The sequence below is a fragment of the Meles meles genome, chromosome X (assembly GCF_922984935.1).
Source record: "Meles meles chromosome X, mMelMel3.1 paternal haplotype, whole genome shotgun sequence".
Classification (NCBI taxonomy): domain Eukaryota; kingdom Metazoa; phylum Chordata; class Mammalia; order Carnivora; family Mustelidae; genus Meles; species Meles meles.
In genome coordinates this window covers 17979937-18003411 of record NC_060087.1, presented here as the reverse complement: position 1 = coordinate 18003411, position 23475 = coordinate 17979937, and the positions used below count along the sequence as shown (strand labels likewise).

Sequence of the window (23475 nt, the reverse complement as noted above, 5' to 3'; positions counted from 1 at the left end):
GCAAATATCCCCAAATATAGACATCCAAGGGGACGTTGTCAGCTAGTGCAAGGCTTCCCAGGCTTAATTTGCAAATGAATCACCTGGGGATCTTATGGAAATGCAGATTCCGAATCAGTAGTTCTTGGGGGGGGGCCTCAGGCTTGCAAGTGGGGCGCATGCTGCCAGTCCAAGGGCAACACCGAGTAGCGAGTAGCGCAGGTGTAAAGAGGCTATACTTGTATTCTCTAACATCATTAGAGTTCCTCTTAGAAATCTGCAGTGAGAGCCAGCTAACTGGGCACACTGCAAATTATTTTTTTCTGCTCTAGGCAGGCCTCCTTACCCATAGCATTGCCTGGCTTCATGAATTTTACTGTGCTCTATAAACTTTAGAGCTGTTTCTGAAGAATCATCTCCTCTCAAGAAACAAAGATTAGCTGCCATTGAGAATATTCCAACTAGGGGTGCTGGGGGGCTCAGATGGTTAAGCATCTGCCTTCAGCGCAGGCCGTGATCTCCAAGTCCTGGGATCAAGCTCAGCTTCTACCTCCCAGCTCAGTGTGGAGTCTGCTTCTCCTTCTCCCTCCACCTCTCCCCTGCTGGTGCTCTCTGTTGTTTCTGTTTCTCTTTCAAATGAAAAAATTAAATCATAAAAGAGACAGAGAGAGAGAGAATATTTCAACTAATACATAACAGCCTCAGAATACAGTCGTTCTTAAAACGGTGGAATTTCAAATGCTTCAAGCTGCAGAAACATCATTGAGAAGAGTACGGATTTTTACATAAACGACCATCCTTTGGATTTTGAAGTTTGGGAGCGTTCGCAAAACACAAATAGTCTAACTTTGTACTCACTTCCCACATTGTATGCAGTTCCCATATGGGCATGACCATATCATTTTCCTCCCCTTTGAATGACAGGAGAGGACACATGTCTAAACCCCAAGTGCCGAGAAATCTCGGAAAAGTTTTTGAGAGCCACAAACCCAGCGGCAGGAGTAGGAGGCTTAGTTGTAGCAGAAAAGCAATAAACCTACCTAATTTCCGAAGTCTGCAGCCACAGAGAACGTGGAAAGATGGTTTGCTGGTTTTAGCAGAGTTTTCAACCACACAACCCTAACCCTTTTCAAGTCAAATCACTGGTTTTCCCTTGCCAGGATAAACATGGCCTCCTGCAACCTGTGTGAGCCAAAGAACATTTCCAGGCTCGCTGCATTTCAGACTGCACCTCAAATCCCCTAAGGATACAGGCTTGTTCCCATATAGCTTTCAAGCTCATGAAATAGTATGGGCTGTATGAGGAAAATACAAAGCTAATAATCAAGGGTCCAGAATGCCGGCAATTTTAGAAAATCTGTCTCTGCTTTTCATGACATTTCATTCTTATTCATAGGAATATGCTTTTCATCATCATACTCTCTGGGTACATCATTGTCACCAAGGGTCATTAAAATAATTGAATCACATACCTTTCCAATGTTGGAAGGACAACCTCTGTGTTCCTTCATATTAATTTTTAAATCTAGAAAGGCAGAGTTAAAATTTCATCCCACCAGAGTCACTGGATTAGAAAGGCATTGAGGAATATCATTAAGGTGCACATTTATTATTTTTTAAAGATTTTATTTATTTGACAGACAGAGATCACAAGTAGGCAGAGAGGCAGACAGAGAGGAGGAAGCAGGCTCCCTGCTGAGCAGAGAGTCCAGATGCAGGGCTCATCCCAGGACCCCGGGATCATGACCTGAGCTGAGGGCAGAGGCTTTAACCCTCCGAGCCACCCAGGTTCCCCTAAGGGGCACATTTAAAGACTGCTTTGCATTTTTTTTAAATTTATTTAACAGGGAGAGATCATAAGTAGGCAGAGAGGCAGGCAGAGAGGAGGAAGCAGGCTCCCTGCTGAGCAGAGAGCCCGATGCAGGGCTCGATCCCAGGACTCTGGGACAATGACCTGAGCCGAAGGCAGCGGCTTTAACCCACTGAGCCACCCAGGTGCCCCTGTATTTTTTTTTTTTAAGCTAAAGTTCATGATTCATTCAGGTAAACATTAGCAAAACTCAAATGGAAAAAAAAATTCCAGCATGGTTTTAATCACAACATAAAGTCTTCCCTCGCAAAATAAATGAAGGTATCTGACTATGAATTCATAAACCCTCGTTTTGCTAAATGTAAAATGCAATGCTTAAAAAAAAAAAAAGTTTGCCCAGTGCAACTGAGTCCTCCAGCCACCGGAAGCCACTTGATACCCACTTGGCATTTCTGGACTATACATCTGGTTGCACATATTTATTTCTTCGACTTCCTAAAGAAAGGGCTCCTTTTCCTTCTGCATATTTAATAGAAGCTAAGGATACACCACCTACTCACACATTCAAACAGCCCTCCACCTGCCTCCTGACTAGGTCTGCCAGAATAAGGCACAAGGAAACGTAACCGCACTCTCCCCGTTCCCTGGCCTCCAGCGCCCCACTTACCTAGAACGAGGATCATACCCAGCACCAGGGTGCCGCCAATGAACACAGCCAGGGCAATTCGAGTGCCTCTATTGGCGGTCCTTCCAGTCTCCGTGCTGCTCCCCATTTCTGCCTCCATCAGGAGGGATGCAGAGGCCACGCAAAGAGAAAGTCACTTTTTGTGGTCTGGTGGCTGGTCTCAAGAGTCTGTTAGGCGTTGACATCCAAGGTCCTCTTGTTCTTCTACTAAGAGACAGCTGAAGAAGTCCCGTCAGGCAATCTTCCCTCGTCACCCTCTCTCAGATATTTCTCCACAAATGAAATAAAAGAAACCCCAATATTGGTTGCCTTGGCTTTCCCCCTGACCAGGCAAAACAAACAGTGGTTGCTTTATCTTGGTGCTCTCCTCCACCCCCCACCCCAGCAAAGTCGCTCGCAACCAATGATTTGGCAAGCTCTTCTCTCAGGCGTTCTGAGTGTACATGTTTTACTATGTGGCTGAACAGATGTTTTAGCTATTTAAGTTATAGTCACTTAGGGAGGAAAAAAACAATTGTCTTTATCAAAACTGGATTCTCATCAAACTCCCCCAAACCGTGATAAGTTAGGTGGCGAGGATTCTCCGGCCCTGCTCTCAGGTCTCAGTGAATCATGTCATTCTTGTGCACTCATCATTCTGCTCTCCTGAACTGTCTCCATCCAAGCTATTGTTTCTGTGTGCAAGTCCCTTTTTAAAGCCCTCTAAGAGTTCCTGGGATATCCTGGAGCATTTTATTTTAGGAACTTGGTGTATGACGGCATGTGCCAAAAATCAGAGTCATAGTCCAGTGCAGTGCAAAGCAATAATTAAGGCAACCTACAGAGGCTGATGGTTTGGACGGGAACTTTTTTTTTGGAGAAAGAAAAAGCACTTCCTCTCTGTGGTGCTAGGAATTGGATAAAGGAGGGGCGAGCATTCGAATTAAGCTTATTAGCAACCACAGGAGAAATGGTACAAGATTTTTTTTTCCCTCCTGCATCTTTTGATGGAAAGTGCCCCCGTGTATTTTGCCCTCCGGGCCCACCAAGGCAGCCTTTGGTTAGTACAGTATTGTGTTTCCATGAAACGCCCATTTCAGCGGATTCTCCAGGATAAAAATCAAAGGCGATTGGTTCCACTGGAAAGACGGAGTGAATGACTCTGTCTTTGATTTGTTCAACTATGCAAACAGTTTAAATTATGAAAATCTGCTTTCTTTGTGGGGAAAGGCAACTGAGAGTCCATTGCTATGGGTTTTATTAGCCAATGATACAGATATCATTGGTTCGCAACACTGCTACTACTTAACTGTTTTTGTTTTGCTGACGTTCATAGGGCAGCGGGAATGGGGGTGGAGAATTCGTCTGAAAACCAGTAGAGCACAGTTCTCATGCAGAACTTGTGTCCATGGCCTTGTGGGTCCCACCGGAGCTCTGCAGAGGCTGTTGAGCCCCGCATTACATGGCCACGTGTTCACGGTCCTATCTGGCTGGTCGAGGTCAGGCCTTATACCCCTGGCATGGGGTTCTTTCAAGGTTTTAGACTTATTCCAAAACATATCCTACCACACTTTCTGTTCATTTCATGCTGCCCCAAAGGCAGAAGAGCACAAGCCTTTGTCCAAATTATGACACCATAGTATGCTATAGATATTATGTGCTTATTACCTGTTGATGTTATTTTGTTGTTATTATCCCATAACACATCTTAGCAGGCCTTTGGCTCCTAGGATGGGATTCTCCCAAGAGATTTTAGACTTGAATCCATAGTGCTTCTTAGACTGTGAGCTCTGTGAAGTCAGGAATCACACCCATCAAGTTCAAAGCTATAGCCCCAGCAGCTACCGTTCATGGCCCGCAACAGTGAAGGCAGAAATAAGAACAATGAAAATCAGGCAAGTCAGCTCCCAGGTACTCACTCTTAAAAAGCAGCTTCAGGACGCTCAGATGTTAGTGTCTGGGTGTCTTACAGCTTCCTAATTCCTTCACTAAATGCTCAAATGATAATGATACATCACAGAGGGACAGCACGTTTATTTCCCAGTTTGGCCTCATGGTAAAAGTATATGCTTGATAGCAAAGGTCTTTTTAAGTCTGGTTTGCCATGAGAACACTGAGGCCCAAGGACTAGCCTCAAGCAGTAGAGCAAACTCAGGAAAGGGTAAGTCGGTGAGGGGATCGCTGCCGTACACTGTTGGTCTGCAGCTTGACAGAGCTCCCTGTGCACGAGGGACAGGCACCCACACAAGTGTTACACCACTTCTTCCTGCTTCCCTTTCTTCTCCAAGTCTCCCCACACTTTCCGGAACCAAACTGACAGGCAACGGTGGCTGCGGGTTGGCGATTAGGACTTATCCTGACATACAGCTATTCCTCATTTAAACACGTAAATTCGTTCTGGAACACTCAACTGTAAAGTGAAAAGCCAGTAAACTGAAGAAGACTTCCATTAATCGTAATAGGAAAATTACAATGCATTCCATCCCAAATGAAGATACGCAAATGCAGAGAAAAAAATACATTAATTGAACAATGAAAACAAGCCTAGAAAAGTAATAACTTTCAAGGTATTGAAAATAAATGCAGTTTGTTTCACGTAATGCAAGTAATGAAGTTTTATTTTCCTCACCAAAGGAGGACTTGAGAGCAGGTGAGGATTGGCAGGAGAAAGGGGGCTGGTGAATTGTTCATTAGAAGGTACATTCTTCATTCTGTGCCATTTTCTCCATTAAGTTTTCAACCTTTTGGGAAATGTTGATTATCTTGCACTCAAACTGCATTTAAAAATAAACTTGTAGCACCGAAGGGTCACCCGGCTGTCTCAGTCGGTGAAGGGTGTGACTCTTGATCTTGGGGTTGTGGGTTCCAGCCCTACATTGGGAGCAGAGATTACTTAAAAATGAAATCTTAAAAAAAAAAAAAAAGGAGAAGAGAAAAAGGTTGTAGCACAGAAAAAAAAAATAAAGCAAAATAAAGAAGTTCAAAGTATAGAAAAATAATGAATGCTTACAGGAGACAAAAGCAAGGGTCTGCAAACTCGGGCACGTGGGCCAAATCTGGGCCACCACCTATTTTCATAAATAAATGTTATTGGAACAAAGTCACCCCCGTTCGTTTACATATTGTCTATGATTGCTTTCATGCTACGAGGTCAGAGTTGAGTAGTTCCGTGACCCAGATATGGCCCACGGAACGTATTTACTGCCCGGCCCTTCACGGAAACCCTGGACTAAAGGGTAGTAGAAGATGCTGCCTCTTATCCTCACCTACACGGCGCACTAACACAGAGCAAAATGTTCACCTGAACTTGACCAGCTTCACAGAATCGTTCTATTTCATGTTCTCTGCACGCCAACTGTTGTGGCACGTCTTTGAAACTGTAATATTAAAACGATGGCATATTATTTAGTGTGTTTTGGGGTGAAGTGTCATTCTGGGATAAAAAGGGGGGAGTGTCAAACCATGTTATAATTTCTCACGAGCCATGAAAATCAGTTAACGGAGAAGTCACTACACAGGTAAGTCTGCTTAATCATCTGGTCTGCCCCCACTCGACTGTTTCCATTCAGAACCTCCAGGACTGTCCTGAGCTTTGATTGGAATCAGTCAATGGAATCCAGAGAAATTCCTTGGGCATTTCTCAGGTGGCTGTCCCTGTGCAAGGCCCTGTGAGAGCAGACGAAGAAGCCATGCCCGGGGTTTGGTAAGCTGGGCAGTCATCGCAGCAGACAAAACCCTTGGCAACCGAGTTACAGAGCACTAAAGGCCAACACGTGTCCAGAGAAATACAAATCCCTGAACGACAGATCCACCGGGCAGACTTCCAGGGGAACCTGCTAGAATGGACAGTTTGAGGGGATAGGCCAAACCCCAGCCGGCCTGCGACTCACCTGGACATTGACATCTCTCCCTACAGGACTCCCAGGTAAGATTATTTATCCAGAGCTAATGGAATCCTGCAACCTTGGCCCAGCCTCAGTGGCCGGGATGACAAGCAAAGCGGAGTCTTTATGCTACACAAGTGCGTCTGGTCATTACTCGGAGGCGCTGGGCCTTCTGTTTTAGGCAGTAAAATCCCATGGGAGCCACAATTCCAGTGAGAAAGAAGGAAATGATTCAAAACCTGAAAAATGTATTCATCCATCCCCTGGACGGAGGAGGGAGGGTGGGAAGGAAGGAGGGAGGAAAGGGAAAGAAAAGCTAGAGGACGCAGACTTGGAACCCGGCTGTGTGTGTGAGGGGTGGGGGGCTCTGTTACTTGTTGGCAGGCCCTTCAGACTAGGGAGGGTTCAAGTCCCAGGCTTCCCATTAATGAGACTCATTACTTACATTATATCTGATCTTTTTCAACATCTTTCTTAGCTGGATGTTCTGTCTCCTTTTACAGATGAGGAAACTGAAGTTTGGAGCTACTAAGCGATTTGCCCAAGGTCACACAGCAGGCATTTGTCTTCAAGCCTGAGAGGTTTCAAATTCCAACCTCTTTTCTCTCTGCCCCTACTTGATAAATTTGCTTATCTACCTCAGGTAATTAGTGGAGGGAGGTACAGCGTGTCAAAACGACCCTTGAGACCCAGGGAAAGCGATAAACTATGCCTCCTCTAATTCTCTCGTCAAAAAGACTAATTATCAGGTTTCATTTCTTTCACAGGAACAGCAGCCATCATTAAACATGGGGAAAACCTTGTTTTGGTTGGGCAACAAGACTATCTCCGGATTTACTGCTGCTCATCATCGAACACAAGGAAAGATATCTACCTTTGAAAGGTCTCCCAACCATGTATTGTGCTGTTTGTTCACATCTGAGCCTAAAGGGGGATTTTATTTCTTGACCTTCTTCCATCCTTGGCCATATGGCCACTATTTCTTCTGTGTGCGCTCGCTTCGTGTGTCCTATGGTGGAGGAATCATGTGTTTTACAGATGGAACTCAAATCTGTCGAGCTCTTGTTGCGAAACGTACCCAAGATTTGTTTTAAACAGGTAGAGGCAGATGACAGACCCAGAGAAGGGCATTGATAGAAAGGTTTATTACTCACAGTTTTCAAGAGGAAGGGGCACACCATGTCACACAGGGTCACATGGGGAAGCATCGGGGTTGTTCAGGCCGCAGGATGAGCAATGGCGGGGGGGAAGGAAGAACGAGGGAAAAGTACACACAAAAGACTTTTAGTATGGTTTTCAGAAAGGAAACGGACAGGCAGGCTAAGCAGTTGAGACACGCTGAGGAAGGGAGAGCGAATAATTTCAGCAGGTCTGGTCTATGGGAGTGCTCTCTAGTTGCCCGGCATCTGGCCCTTGGGGTGGTGTGGGTTCTGGGTGAGTAGTTTCCTGGACTGCAGGAGCCTGAGAAAAGGAGGCGGGTGAGGACATGGGCTTGGGATTGGTTGGGTAGCATTTCAAAGGCATGCTACGAGGCAAGTCATTTACTATCTCTAGGAATTGTCTAACAATTCCTAGAGAAGACAGGCCCTCCCTGGGTCCACAAGGCCCAAAGATGTCCAAGTTATAAAATACAGAAAATTAAAAACATAAGTAACCCAGCTCCAAAACCCTTCAGACCTTCCCCAAAGAATCCCTCCGCACAGCATTCCATTAAAACATAATAACTGTTCATCCAACCAGTGCTTACAAGCCATAGTCTCAAACCAATCAGATCCACCCCGACCCCTTGGTTAGACAACTAACATACAGAAGTTTCTATGCCTGTGATAATTAGAGCCAACTGCTCAAGGCTGGCTTACTCAGATGTTTAATGAAGGCAGGAGGCTTAGAGGAGTGATTTTCAAGTTGATGTGGTCAGGCACCAGAATCTCCCAGAAACCTGGTTTAAACACAGATTACTGGGCGCTGTTCTTCAAGTGCGGGACTCAATAGCTCTTGGATGGTCTGAGACGTTTCTTTCTCACATGCTCCCAGGTGATGCTAATGCCACTGGTCTGAGGACCACATCTGGAGGACCGCTGGCTTAGAGAAACCATCAGATCTCTTTAAGTAAGGCAAACGGAAAAACTAACAAAACTAAACGTTAAACTTCTACAGAGAACCCAGGGATGACATTCAAAATATTTAAAAATATTTCAGTAATTAAAGTGCCAGGCTGCTATGACTTGGTTAAAATAACATTTGTGAAGTGGAGCAGGGGGCGTGCAAGCTGTGTGGTTCAACCGAAGACTGCAGGAGAAATGGAAATAGACAAGGCTCCTCCTTGCAGGTCCGGAAGGAGGTGCACAGCGGGCCTCAACGGACAACATGGGAGGTCAAGGCAGAGCACACAGAGCAAGAGACAGGACCTGGGCTCGGGGCTTCATGACGTCCCGGAAGTGGGGGCAGTGCTTTGGGGTTCCCAGGCGAAGGCCAAATTGGTCACTTCAAACCCAAAACAGCAGAGTCGTGGTAAGCTCCGTGGAGCTCTTATCAGAGGGGCACGCTGGGAAGCAAGGGAGAGCTTCCTGGATCCTGGGGGCTGCTGGGGAAATCCTGTCAGAAGCTTCCATTTTCCTGTGACTCTGCCCACTGTGACCCAGGGCACGTACCTGCATGAGGCCGAGGGTCGGTTTCCGGTCCCCACAGATGGCTTGGCCAAACAACGTGGACGTCGAGGCAGCAGTACCATGGAGTGGCTTGGCTAAAAGCGCCCCACAGGCATGACTTCTTAGCTGCTGGATCTGGAAGGTCCCAGGAGAGGGGTTGGGGCAGAGGAGGCTGCGAAGAGGGCCCGGAGCAACAGCCACTGAAAGGAAGGAGGTATTTCAGTAGTTAACAACAGCTACGGCCACACCACCGAGAGCCAACTGAACTGTAATCCTGAGTCAAATTTCAAATGGACCCATGATGGTGCTTAAAGCCCTTCAAGAGCTGCTGTCAGCTCTGGGGAAAATGTCAAAATGCTTCACACAGACGTCCTGGGTGACTGAACCCTGCACTCCTCCAGGCTCATTCTGGTTGGCCTTCAGTTTACACGCTACACACCAGCCATTCTAAACGCTCTAAAGTTCCCAGACACACTGAACTTCACCCAGCCTTTTTGTTCTCAGGAAAAACATGCTTTTGCCTGGAAAACCATTTCCTTAGAAACTCAGATTCATCTTTGAGACTCAGTTCGGACTCCTTTAGAAAACATACTTAAGCCCTCTTCTTATCAAGGTCGGGGGGGTGACCTGTCATATCACTTAGATTGTGTGACAATGTTCTGTGTGGGACTCTACTCCATTAGACTATAGGCAAGCTGAGGGCAGGGATTTACCATACTGCATCAGTTCTAAGAGGGACTTTTTTTTCCCCCAAGTTTTAACATCTCTAGAAGTAGGGGTTAGGAAGTATCTCTTAATTTGACAGCATTTGTCTTTCTTAATAGTACCTCAGTTGTGGTACATCTTACAATCAATTGTATCTTAGATTCAGCAAAACAAGGTTTTTTTCTTCCCTGTCCCCACATTTCCTTGTGCAATACTGAGCATGTAGGCTATGCTTTGGGTCTCAGCCTCACTTTGACCTTCTAGCATGTTCAGTGTCAAGCCCACAAAGTGCATTTTCCAGGCTCCCTCACCAGCTGAGTTCTGGATTCTGTCAGTGGGAGGCCTTCATGGGCAGGAGGCACATACAAGTCTGTTTTGGACTTTTGTTTGCTGCTTCTGGTTCTACCCATGGCTCCAGCAGGTGACGGTGGGCTCCTACAAGAGCGGCAGCGGAGGTGACAGCAGCAGAGGCAACATGGCTGCTGGTGCGCACAGACTCCAGAAGCTTCTGTGGCACCGTGGCCCCCGGAGTCCCAGTCAGCAGCAGCCACGGGAGGGAGTGTTTCTGTGGACTTGGGAGTCAACACCTTTCCTCTTTTGGTAGTAGCAGCAGCTTCCAGAAGTTACAGAACTCTGAGCACCATCATCCCCTCTTTACTCCTTGTGCCAACTGGTTTCAATGCCTTTAGAACCAATTCTCTGCATTAAATACACTGTCTTTAAGATAAGTAGAGCTGTTCCTGCTTTCCCGGCTGAACACAGACAGCTACAGTCCCCTTCCCCGGCCTTTTGTAACTGGAAATGGCCGTTCAAGTTGATGCACGGTCCACGCTGCCAGGAGGGGCCCGTGACTGAACTTCCTGGGTTGGCTTCCTAGCAGTCACTGCCACTTACTTCTATGTGACCTTGAGAAAACTCATCTCTCAGGGTCTCAGTTTCCTCATCGAACAAATGGGGATAACAATAATCTTCACCTTATAGAGTTATTATAAGACAAAGTCCTCGAAATGGTGTCTGAAGAAATGTTAGGCATCATTATTACTTCATATGTTCTGTCACACATACATGTACCTACAGATGGGCTCCTAGTGTGTGTGTGTGTGTGTGTGTGTGTGTGTGTGTGTTTAATTCTTATTCAGGGCTACCCACGCCTATGGGAAGTATTCAGTGACGATCTACTGGAGGAGGGAGGGAAGAGGGTGAAAGGAACAGAAAAGAAAGGAACAGGAAGGATAGAGGAGAGGAAGGGAAGAAAGGGAAGGCATTGAGGGCTCAGGGCAGCACCTACGTTCGAAGAAGCATAGCATTATTTCAGTATTAAGAATCAGCACAACCATGCGATTACTTACCAGCCGAACATCAGCCTGGCTCCCTTCCTCATCCGTGATCTTAGTTACACCAACTCCTACTTTCCCCCAGCACAAGACGCACAGACGAAGTCTGCCAGAGGCATTATGATGGTCTTCTCTTCACCAGGAAGGTAGGTCAAAGGCGTGCCTGTCCTGCATATCTGGACCATATACAGAATATGTACAAAGCAACAAGAAAAGATAGCTCACCCAATAGAAAAAGTGGACCAAAGATTTGAAGAGACACTTCAAAAAGAAGTTATCTGAGTGACCAATAAACATCGGAAAAGCAGCTCAACTTCCTTAGTCGCGAAGGAAATGTAACTTAAAACCACAATGTGCCTTCTTCTCTGGTCCTTTCTCTTGCTCAGACCCTGGTCATCGTCCAATCTTAGCTGGTTGTGTTCCTATTGGCAGTAAGAATAGCCCAAGTGAGAACATACACCGTCTGCTTCCTCCTGTCTTTGAGCCACTTGAGGGCTTCCTCATGCTCTGGACATCGTTACACCCCTGGGACCTTCCAGAGAAGGCACGTGACTTTGCAGGATGAATGTACCTGGAAGCCCAAAGAGATGATAGAAGGCAGCCAGCAAAGGCTAGGTTCAGAATGTGATTTTGCCGTTGGGATGAAAAGAAAGGGATAAAGAGAGTAGCGGTAACAGACCTCTTCTCTGAAGTGACTAGACATCAAGGACAAAAGGGAAATCGTTTCTCGTTCATGTCTCCTCTGCCATAAGAACTCACCATTGTGTTCTTTAATGTCAAGTGCTCTCTAGGTGCACTGAACCAGGTTTTCATCAAATGAACACCTTTGTTCTGTAGAACTTTCTGCCAATAGAACACTCAGTGGAAAAGAAAAGGATGGATGCCCATTACATAGGGCATCGTCTACAGATGGGGAACGGGAACAAAGATAAGATTTTCAAATTTCAACTGGTTATTTTCAGTTTCATAAAGCTTTTGAAAGTTTCTGACTCCAAAGAGAGCTTGTTTGGGGCACCTGGGTGGCTCAGCCGGTTCAGTGTCCGACTCTTGACTGTGGTTCAGGTCCTGATCTCTGGGTCGTGAGATGGAGCCTGACGTTGGGCTCCGCACTCAGCCTGCTTGGGATTCCCTATCCCTCTCGCTCTGTCCCTCCCCACACTGATGCGTGCACTTACTCTCCGCCTAAAATAAAGAAATCTTTTAAAAAAAAAAAAACTAAATAACAATAAAAAACTTGTTTGACACAATATAATATTTGCCATTATTCTTCTAAACATAGCTTAATGAGAACTCACTGTCCATATTTTTAGACATTTTTTTTACATAGTTCCCTAGGCTCAGACCTACACTGCAGGATCTGAGATCAGAGTACAAACGCGGGTCATCCACATACCACTTAAAACTATAAATCGGGCTACAAACTGTTAATACAGTCTATCCTCCTAACTTGTAAATGTCTCACTTATCCATGTCACAGGCCAGGCTCCCATTCAGAATGCTCAGACTCTGTGAAGTTCCGGGCAAAAACACGGTGGCACGCCAGGACCCTCTGCCGCCCTCTTCTCTCTGCTCACACCCCCACCAGCAGCAGCACCCTGACCACCCGCTGGAGCCCGGGCAGAGTCTTCCATCAGGATAATGGGACAATAAACAGAGAAAGAGACCCCCGGGGGCTCCGGAAGTGCTCTGAGCAGTCTGGGCAGGAAATTTCAAGTCTTGGGGCTATAAACTGTGTTCCAGAAGGAGACGCAGGCACACATCCCCTCAGCGCAGCCAACCGCCCACCCGGGGATGGGGTGGGCACGACTGTTCAGAGAGCCTGCCTGAAAGGCTTCTTGAAACCAGGACTCAGGACAGGGGTCCTCTTGCCCAGTTCTAAGGACAAAACTGTAGCCCTTATCACACAGCTCACCGTTTACATCCTTTCACATCCAGCCTGCCCGGATGGATTTAAACTATAAGAATTTTTTAAAAGAGAAATAGAGGTGCTGGAGATGAGCTACTAACGGCAACTGAGGGCCTTGAGAGCTTCAGCACAAAGGAAAAGATCTCAGTTCGGCATTCTTAAATGTCGTCATTTATGCAAGTTCATTTGCTGAAGGAGACAATGTTTTTCAACATGTCCAATTCCAGAAACAATTCACTGTGTTAGTATTATACGAAATTCACCAGGTGATATATGAATATCCAAAAAGTGTAACACATTGCACAAACAGGAAAGATCATTTGTCTTCCTGAGGAGGTGTTAATATTACATTACACAACACACTGCCTCACTGGTATTATTAGCCATGAATTCCATTGGCAGTTTACCGCTCATCTTAAAGGCTCAGCATTATTTAACTGTAGTAACCCCCAATCATAACCACTCAGACAATCGATGCTGCTTGATCACTGATGTTTCCGTAATGGGAAAAGGCTGGATTATTTTTGTATGAAGTTAGCATAGCAAGTCCCATAGTATGGTATAATTAAGAACAACTGTTTACTTTTTCTTAAATTCAACACCCTTCGCCCCGACCTCAAAAGCTAGACATTAAAGTACTAAATATAATGATCTTGGAAAACCAAATTGCTATGTTCCTGGCAGACCTTCCCTGGTTTCCCTTAAACATTTCTATCTGAAATGATGATGAATACAAAAAGAAAAAAGAAACCTGGAAAATACACAGCTATCCCGTCCCTGTATCTTCCACCTAACCATCAGCGTTTCCGTTCGAGTACTGAAAAACAGTCCCTCCCTCTTTCCTCTGTCCATTTTTGGCTGTTTTAGATTGTTACCTGCACTGTTTCAGATGTCCACGGGGCACACATGCAGGACCATGAGGCACCAGCCTGCTATTTTATGTCTGTGAGTGAGTCTCCCCAAGTAGACCGGGGGATGTTTCTGAGGGCCGTGGTCATCTTGGTATGTTCGGCATCCCCACCAGTGGCTGACACATGCAAGTACGCACAGTGTTACCGAACACACAGATGATTATCTACGCGGCACTGAGAGTTATCCCAGCATAAAGAATGTCTGACTCTGATCCCCGTGGAAGCAAAATTAACCCAGCGCGCTACCACTACCATAAGGGTTAGAATCAGAGACTTAGAACGTCTAGATGTAGGATCCTGGATGATTCCATTCAAATTCCACTGGACAGAGACTGACAGAGAACTCCCAGAACTTGGTGGCAAAGAAGAGACTGACAAAGCATGCCCTTGCGAAATCTTTTCTAACACACGCTTCATTTTAATTACATTTTATAATCATCAGGGAACTAGGTATGACTATGCTTTGAGTAATCATACAACACTGTACTTAACACAAGGTCGTTTTTAGAGGTGAAATTAGAAAGATCAGATCCTGGAAAAGCTTAGGAGGGAATCCTTCTGCAAGTGGTTGGAATACGTGAGAAATACACAGGCTTTCTGCTACCCACAGCTTTTTTCCTCTTTTAAATGTGTTTTCACCCGTGAGCTGCCTTTGACCACTCCTGGGAATAGTACTTCATACTATAAAGTATGAAGACAGATAACTACATAAGTTTCATTGCTTACCTAAGCACAATTTTGTGGTCATCAGAAAAACCAAGTAAGTAATGTTTCTTTTTTAAGGTGGTACAGGGAGCCTGGCTGAACAGATTTACTAGACTTTGAATTCTTCCCAAGATACAGTTCTTTTTTTTTTTTTTTTTGGTCGATTTCACATGCTGAACTGTTCTGTCCACAAATGTAATAAACTTAGATATAACTACCACATTTGATAACATATTTTATCAGTCATGTGTCGTAATGTGGTTGTTTAGCCTATGATAACTGATCCCACACAACTTAGCTGTTAATTTAAATGTTTAAATTTTTTTTAAAGATTTTATTTATTTATTTGACAGAGATCATGAGTAGGCAGAGAAGCAAAGAGAGGGGGGAAGCAGGCTCCCCGCTGAGCAGAGAGCCCAATGCAGGGCTCGATCCCAGGACCCTGGGATCATGACCTGAGCTGAAGGCAGAGGCTTTAACCCACTGAGCCACTCAGGTGCCCGTAAATGTTTAAATTTGATGTTTAAAAATAAATTATAGGGACCCCTGGGTGCCTCAGTCAGTTAAGTGTTAACGCTCAGGTCATGATCTCATGGGTCATGAGATTGAGTCCTCTGGGCTCTGTGCTCAGCAGGGAGTCAGCTTGGGATTTTCTCTCGCTACCCCTCAACCCAACTTGCGCGTGCACTCTCTCTCTCACTAAAATAAATAAATCTTTAAAAAATAATATAGTGGGCCATCGGAGAAAAGAATTTCATCTAGACTGTGATCAACATCTTTTCCTTTTTTTAATACTCTAGAATAAAATACAATTCATTGGCATTCTGTGGCCATCTGTATATCTTTTTTAAAGTACATTTTTGGCACAGCCCCGTCAAATATCACTTTCTCAAAGTCCAAAAAAACTATTGGACTCAGAAACAGACCCATGAATAAATGAATAACTTAATGTAGGACAACAAAGGAACTTCAAGTCATTGGAGAATGAATGGACAATTTAATCAAAGGTATTGGGACAAGTAGTCATCACAACGGAACAAAACACACTCACAACTCCTGGCATACCAATAGCAAAACAAAAAAATCCCCAAAAGACAAGTATGCCATATAAATGAAAGAATTAAGTATGAAAAGCAAACGTTTAAAACACTGGAGAAGGGAAAAAATATGTATATATACATAAGATCAGGCCCGGGAAAAGTTTCTAAAACAAGACCAATAAATACAAACCGTAAAGGAAACAGACTGACAAATAGGACTATAATAAAAAAACTCGTGTTCATCAAAAAAATACCATGAATAAATGAAAAGATAAAGCATGGCCAAAGCTGGTCTCCTGATGATTACAAAATGTAATTAAAAACAAAGTGCAGTTTAAAAAGATTTCACAAGAGCAGACTGGGAGTAGATACTCGTAACCATACAAGTAACACAGGATTATTTTCCTGAAGATATAAACATAAGAGATCAACAAGAAAATAAAAGCCCAATAGCCAAATGGACAGAAGACAAGACATTTTTCCAAGGAGGAACACTGGCTAGCCAATTAACTTATAAAAATGGGCCTGACCTCATTAATAACCAGGCAAATAAAAACCTATACCATTATCACTCACACCTCCAGACTGACGAAAATTTTTAATTCTAACAATACCAGGTATTGGCAATGGAGCAACCTCAGCTCTGATGTCCTGATCGCTCAGTGTGTAAATTTCCACTCTGTGTAAATTTCCACTCTGGAAAGCAATTTAACAACATCTAATAAAGTTGAAGCCTGAAGAAGCAAACATGTGAGAAGGTACTGGAAGAGTGGTTTGTTTGTTTTTAAATGAGTCTACCATGAGGTGCTATTTTCTAAAAGAATTGGAAATTTCAAGGCTAGAAGCCAAGCAGTGGGAGGTGGCAGATAACTAAGGGAGAAGTGTAGGTTACCTGATAAACGTTGCCAAGTACTTTTCTAACTTTGATGATTTTATTAGCCCTTCAAATGCAGTGTTGTTTTAAAGGGGTGATGTTTTTAAAGGAGCTCTTTGGTGCATAACAGAAACCCCCAATAATGTTATTTTCCACTTTCTCCATTGCTTTTTTCCTAGTAACATCAATGTAGCATTCTGATCCTTCCATGAAGATGTTGACATTAGTCCTCCAAATTTTGATGGCCTGTGGATTTCAGCCAGGTTATACGCATTTGTTCCATGAAAGAGCAAGCTAGTCATCTCAGTTTTTTGGTTGTTAATTTCTTTATATGTCAGTGCCAAAAAACATGAACTAGTTACTAATCTTCCTGTTAGGTTGACTCATTTGCTGTTTTGTATACTGGGTCTTTTGTACCCAAACTACCAGATACACTATCTTTTTGATGATTTACATTCGATAGAATCTTCTTTGATAAAGAGAATTTTCATTCTCTTTATTGGGTACTGTGCACCTGCTCAACTCTGGGGATGTGACGCTCCTTAGTGCATGGTTCCTACTCTCCAGGGACTTGTATAATAAATATCTAACCTTAACCTATTTTAACTCACACATAGATCACCCAAACCTGCCTTAAATGAGTCTTTCTGGGCCCCATTGAAAATACTCAACCGGGGGCGCCTGGGTGGCTCAGTGGTTTAAGCCGCTGCCTTCGGCTCGGGTCATGATCTCAGGGTCCTGGGATCGAGTCCCGCATTGGGCTCTCTGCTCAGCAGGGAGCCTGCTTCCCTCTCACTCTCTCTGCCTACCTCTCTACCTACTTATGATCTCTCTCTGTCAAAGAAAAAAAAAAAAAGAAAGAAAATACTCAACCGCCTTACTGCCCCCACTTAATTATCATCTAAGATAGTCAGTTACCTTGAAGATGTGCGGAGAAATTGGGAGAGAAAAAGAATGAGCATTTGGGAGAATTATTGTAGGTTTTTAAAAATTAAGAAAAGGGGCACCTGGGTGGCCCAATTGTTAAGCCTCTGCCTCTGGCTCAGGTCATGATCCCAGGGTCCTGGGATGGAGCCCCACATCAGGCTTCCTGCTCTGCGGGAAGCCTGCTTCTCCCTCTCCCACTCCTCCTGCTTGTGCTCCCTCTCTCCCTGTGTCTCTCTCTGTCAAATAAATAAAATAATAAATAAATAAATAAATAAACAAATAAATAAAAATTAAGTAAAAGCGCATCTGGGTAACTCGTCTTGGTGAGTATAAAGACTGAAGAGGGCATGGCACTTAGAATTCCATAAGATTCCACCACACAATTTCTTTTAAAGACAGCAGTGGTCCAAAATACTTGAGTTTGGCCGCAGTGGTATAAATTACGATTTTGCATAACTCATTTTTTGAAACTTGATTCTTGCTGTTAAATATTAAAAGCTAACATTTGAGCCCTTACTCTGTGCCAGGCACCAATCTAAGCCTCACAATGACCCACAAGAAAGTTGCTATGGATTCAATGTTTTGTGTCCCTCCAAGTTCCTATGTTAAAATCCTAACCCTCCAAGTGATAGTATTAGGAGAGGGTGCCCTTGGGAGGTGACTGGGTCGTAAAGGTGCAGCCCTCATGAACAGGATTAGTACCCTTATAAAAAAGACCACAGAGCTCCTTGACCCTCCCACTACAGGGACACAGAGAGAAGAGGGCCATCTATGAACCAGGAAGCTGGCTTTCACCAGGCACTGAATCAGCCAGCACCTTGATCTTGGACTTTCCAGCTTCAGAACTGTGAGAAATAAACTTGTTTATAAGCCACCCAATCTACCGTATTCTCTTCTAGCAGCTGGACAAAGCCGGAGTCGCCATTATTATTCCTATTTTCCAGATGCCCTAGATAGGGCCAACATACCAGAACCAGGAAGTGGCATAGCCAGGATTTGAAGCCAGTGGTCTGGGCCCAGAGCCTCTGCTCAAAATCACCTTTACGTTCCACACCCCGTGAGTAAATTGTATGTGCAGGAGTCAGCTCTGCTGGGTGTGAATGGGATGAGTGAACTGTAACATCACTAAGTATGTATGAAGCACTGCCGACTTCTAGGTCTGGAAATCTATACTGGTTTCTCAAGCCAGGTCTTGATCCTACTACTAAAGGCAAGGAGGGAAGTAACAAGGCTGCCTTGACTTCCATGCACAACAACTCAGTCTTGTGTTTCACGCTCCCTAATTACCAAGAGTGTGTTTGCCAAACGGCCCGTTTCCTGAGTCTCCTGGATGACGTTCCTTCCAGGGAGCCACAGACTTCGGCCTCTCTTAGCAATGTAGTGTATCTTTATAACCCACGGTACTATTTCACCTTATGAGGCACCTGTTAGTACTATGCTTTTCTCCAAGATTTTACCATCTCTTTGCTAATAAGAGGTCATCTGTTGACTGCTTCACTCAGTGAAATACAGGGTTTTAAGATTCGGTCGTCACATATTTGTCAGTTAAGATGGACAGTCTGTGCTACTATCTCTGAAAAAGACATTTTTCCTATTTCCTTAAACACCATGGGTTCTAGCGCACCTGGGTGACTCAGTGGGTTGGGCACCCTGACTCGATCTCAGCTCAGGTCTGGGTCTGAGGGTGGTCAGTTCAAGCCCCGTGTTGCGTTCCACAGTGGGCTTGGCGCCTACTTTAAAACAAACAAACAAAAAACCAAACAACAACCAAAAAACCCACAAAAAACAAGAAACAAAATAAAAGCACCATGAATTGCAAACAGGGGTATTAGGTACTCCTTGGGTTTTACATTAAATTCTGAAATCGAATTGTCTTCATTTGACTTCAAAAAACTGAATTGTTCTCAATTCCTCACTCCCGTCACCCATGTGTTTGGTCAGGCTTCATGCTACCAGACTGTACTTCCTTGCCTCTCAGGGTTGGGCTTGGCTATGCAATGTGCTTTGACCAACTGGAAACAGACATGAAACAGAGGCTAGAGATGTACCCCATCATCATGCTTGCCCTCCCGTCTCCCACCATGAGAACATGTCTCAGGCAGCCACTGGTCCAAGGATGAGAGGCATGTGGAGCAGACCTAGACCTAACATACAGCTCGGAGCACAGCTCAGCAGAGCCCAGCCCAGATCAGCTGAACGCCAGCTATCCACAGGTGGGCGAGAGAGAAACCAACACTTGCTCCTCGAAGCTGTTGAATCTGAAGTTCACTTGTTAGGCGGTAGTACTGAGTAACAGCTGACTGATACGTAATAAAGCCTCCTCCGTTTGCCATCTAATTATCTCTAAGACCACCTGTATTCATTTCCCTGGAAGAATGTAACAAAGTACCACAAGCTGGGGCACTTAAGCAAATTTATTGTCTCACAGTTCTGGAGGCTAGAAGGATGAAATCAAGGTGTCGGCACGGGTGGTTCCTTCTGAGGGCTGCAAGGAAGAATACCTCATGCCTTTCTCCTGAGGCATTCCTTGGCCTATAGAATAATGTTCTCCCATATCCACAATTTACATGTTTCTGAGTCCAAATTTCCCTTTATAAGGATACCAGTCATATCACATGAGGGCGCGCCTACTGACCTCATCCTAACCTGACCACCTGCAAGGACCCGATCTCCAGACAAGATCACGTTCCCAGGTACTGGGGGTTGGGACTTCAGCAGCTTTTGCAGAGGACACAATTCAACCACAGCACTACCCCAGATGTCCTTCTGGTGGGGGAGAAATAAGACTGGGAGGGCCTAATGGCCTTTGGTTAAGGCAAATCTAAGAGTTAATTTTTTTAAAGAGATACCTACCTATCTATCTATCTATCCGAAAGAATCTCAAGCAGGCCGTGCTGAGCGCAGAGGTCAGCAAGGGGTGGGGGGCTCCATCTCACAACCCTGAGATCATGACCTGAGCCGAAATTGAGAGTCAGACGCTTTTTTAAAAGGTACATCCAGGCGCCCAAGAGTTCTTCAGCTTTTTGTAGAGCTGTAGCTGGGATAAATATTGGGTTTTGCTGTCTTCTTCTAAACATTAGGTGTTTTAAAAACCACTGGTGTAAATCACCTCCTTCCCTACCCATCCCCTATGGAAAACCAGTGTTCTCTTTATAGCCTTCACCCTATGAAGTCTCATACTCATTCCTGCGCGCTTCCGTTTCCTGCAGCCCTCATAGTGAGCCCTGTTGCTTGAGCTGGTGTTTTATGCTTATTGTTCTTTGCTCCTTAAGAGGCTGCCCACAGGTTTTCTTCCACTACACGGTGCCCTGAATAGCACTCAAACATCTTCCAGGACCCCCCACACAGAGGCTGCTGTGGCCAGAGCGGCCAGTGCTACTGAAAGCTCTCAATGTGTCAGAACGGAATCAAGTAACCTCTAATCCTTCCTCTTGTTATTCTTTGCATTTTGAGTAAACCTGCAAAAGACCCAACCTCCAATTGAAATTTGTTCCGGTTTTGCTCTCCACAGAAATAAACAAACTTCACCTAAACCCATGAAGTCAAAGCACAATCCAGGCTTCAGTTAAGTTGCATGTTTAGTTGAATAAGAAGGATAATCCCCTACCCTTGTGTTGAGAACCTTCTAGCTGTCAGGGCAATGTCTGCACCCTGGTATGTTCTCCATATGCTTTCAGAATTGTGAGGACAACTTGAAAACTTCGACACCGTTCCTTGCCTCAAGGTCTCCACTAACTGGCCTCCATCCGCTGCCAATCTTTCAAATCCTGGGGGTGTAAATGTCTTTTGGTTTGGGGAGTACTGGGAGCTTAAAATCAAGCCCCAAATTAATGGTTTCTCTAATTGCTGTGTTAACAAAATCCACAAGGACATTTCTAACCCGTGGAAATCCAACAGAAACTCACTTGAGCAGTTACAACGGCCACAACTACTACTTCTGAGGCTACCTGTAACAGTAAGTCCATAACCAAAACATTTGGATTCAGCCGTGGGCCATGCAAGAGCTCTCCGGATTTTCCTACAGGGCCGTCCATCCTTCCACCTAGAACACTCTAGTTCAGAACTCCTCTGAGCGTGGTCCACACCCAGGCAGCACTGACGTCCGCCAACTGGACCGTGAGACGCGCAGACTCCCTGGCCCGGCCTCAGACCTACTGAACAGACTTATTTATTAAGGAAATAAAATCAGGTACTTCTGTGCAAGCTCGAGAAGCACTGCCCTCCTTCTTCTATTCCTGTTTCTGACTAGCAGGACAACTGCTATTCCAGCTGAACCTTTTAAAGTCCTTGGCCAGCTTCCCTGTAAAACTAATTAAATAGCTTTTGAATGTGATCCTATTTGTAAATCTACAAAAGTATGGGGCTCTTTGCCTTCGGTAAAGAGGTGGCTTCGGGCTCGCTCTCCCTGTCCCCATTCGTCTCTTCTGCCACATGCAAGGGGAAAGGAAACAGTCAACCTCTTCACGCCCTGCAGCGTCTTAGCAGAAAGAACATCTCACAGCAAAGAAACAGTGGGGTCTTTGAGAGATCTCTGCCTGAGGGCTTTTGCCTCTAAGCCAGCAGGACCCACAAGAATCCACAAGTGGACGGAGAGCCAACTGCCACGGGATCCTGAGCTTGCTGGCATGCGTTTCTGCCACAGCCTTCATGGTCTCCAGCGGGGCCCCTGCAGGTACTGAGAAGGGACAGTCAGAAGGCCCCGAAACCACTCCTGCCAGGGGAACTTCTGCCTCACGATCACTGCATCGTGTACTAGATCTTAAGAGTAGCACATACTTACTGTGTCCAAAAATCCTGCTATCATGTCCGTCAGGCAGATGGGAGACCAATTATGCCAAGGAGCTCCCCTTCTTGTTTTTTAAGATTTTATTTTAGGGGCACCTGGGTGGTTCGGTCGGTTAAGCATCCAACTCTTGATCTCAGCTCACGTCTTGATCTCACGGTTGTGAGTTCAAGCCCCATGCTGGGCTCGCACTGGGTGTAGAGCCTACTTAAAAAAAATTATTTTACTTTAAGCGATCTCTACACCCAACATGAGGCTTAAATCTACAACCCCGAGATCAAGAGTTGCACTGCCCACCAACAGAGCCAACCAGGCGCCTCTATTTTTTTTTCTTAATGTTTAATGTTTTACTTGGGAAGAATTTCAAACTTAGAGAAAGGTTGCAATAAGGACTGGAGTAAATTTAATACCAATACAATACCTGTATGGAAACTACCATTCATATTCCAATTTGTCAACTGATACAATAATCCCCTTTAAGCATCTCTCCTCCGGTTAGTGGCCCAGGGTAGGACCGGGTGTCGCGTTTTGTTGCCACATCTCTTTAGCCTCCTTTCATCTGGAAATCTTTTCAGAGCTTTTTGTGTTTTTTGACATTAATACTTTTAAAGAATACAGGCCTTTGGAAAACAATATTCTCCTTGTGGGCCTAATGCTTCCCCGTGGTCAGACACAGGACTGCGCAGGTGGTGATGGGCCCTTCTCAGAGCACTGGACACACGTATGTCCAACTGCCCACTGCTGGTGATTTTGATCACCTGGGCAAGGAGTTGTTCAATGTTTCCATTACCAAGTTGCTTTCACTGGCAGTGTGTGGGAGGCTGAAAAAGGGCCCCCCTCTGATGTCCACATCCTAATCCCAGAACCTTTTCTGTTGCTTTCTGTGAATGTTACCTTACATCACAAAAGGAACTTAGCAGTTGTGGTAGGGATCTTGAATTGAGGAGATGGTGGATTATGGGGGATTATTCTGTAATCTCAAAGGGGCCTTACCACAGGGACGCTGACCAGTCAGAAGCAGAAGACAACGTGAAGACAGTGGCAGAGAGGCTGCAAGAGGAGACAACGGAGCTGGCTCTGCAGCTGGAGGAAGGCACCAGAAGCCAAGGCATGCAGACGGCCTCTGGAAGCTAGAAAAGGCAGGACAATGGTTTCTCCCCTTGACTTTCCAGAAGCAACCAGCCCTGCCCACACCTTGATTTGAGCCCTGTCAGGACGAGTTTCAGACTTCTGATCTCCAGAACCGGAAGATGATAAATTCCTGTCATTTTAAGGAAGGATGTTTGCGGTAATCTGTTCGAGCTA

General features: G+C 45.1%; 1 protein-coding gene across 8 annotated transcripts in view; it reads right to left on the bottom strand.

Annotated features, from left to right (window-relative positions):
* The window catches only part of PHEX (phosphate regulating endopeptidase homolog X-linked), a 221876-nt gene extending 216749 nt beyond the window's left edge, over positions 1 to 5127 (bottom strand). For 5 of the 8 annotated variants that reach the window (XR_006816898.1, XR_006816899.1, XR_006816901.1 and 2 more), the window contains exon 1: positions 2457 to 3175. Coding sequence is in view for 4 of the 8 variants with exons in the window: in XM_045996136.1 (XP_045852092.1) it covers positions 2457 to 2574 (118 nt within the window). In the remaining 4 variants the exon portion in view is untranslated. Of the gene's footprint in view, positions 1 to 2456; positions 3176 to 4121; positions 4315 to 4372; positions 4450 to 5082 lie in introns of those variants that run through there. The other 3 variants (XM_045996132.1, XM_045996133.1, XM_045996135.1) reach the window with 3 other exon arrangements.
* Between the last annotated feature and the right edge of the window lie 18348 nt (positions 5128 to 23475).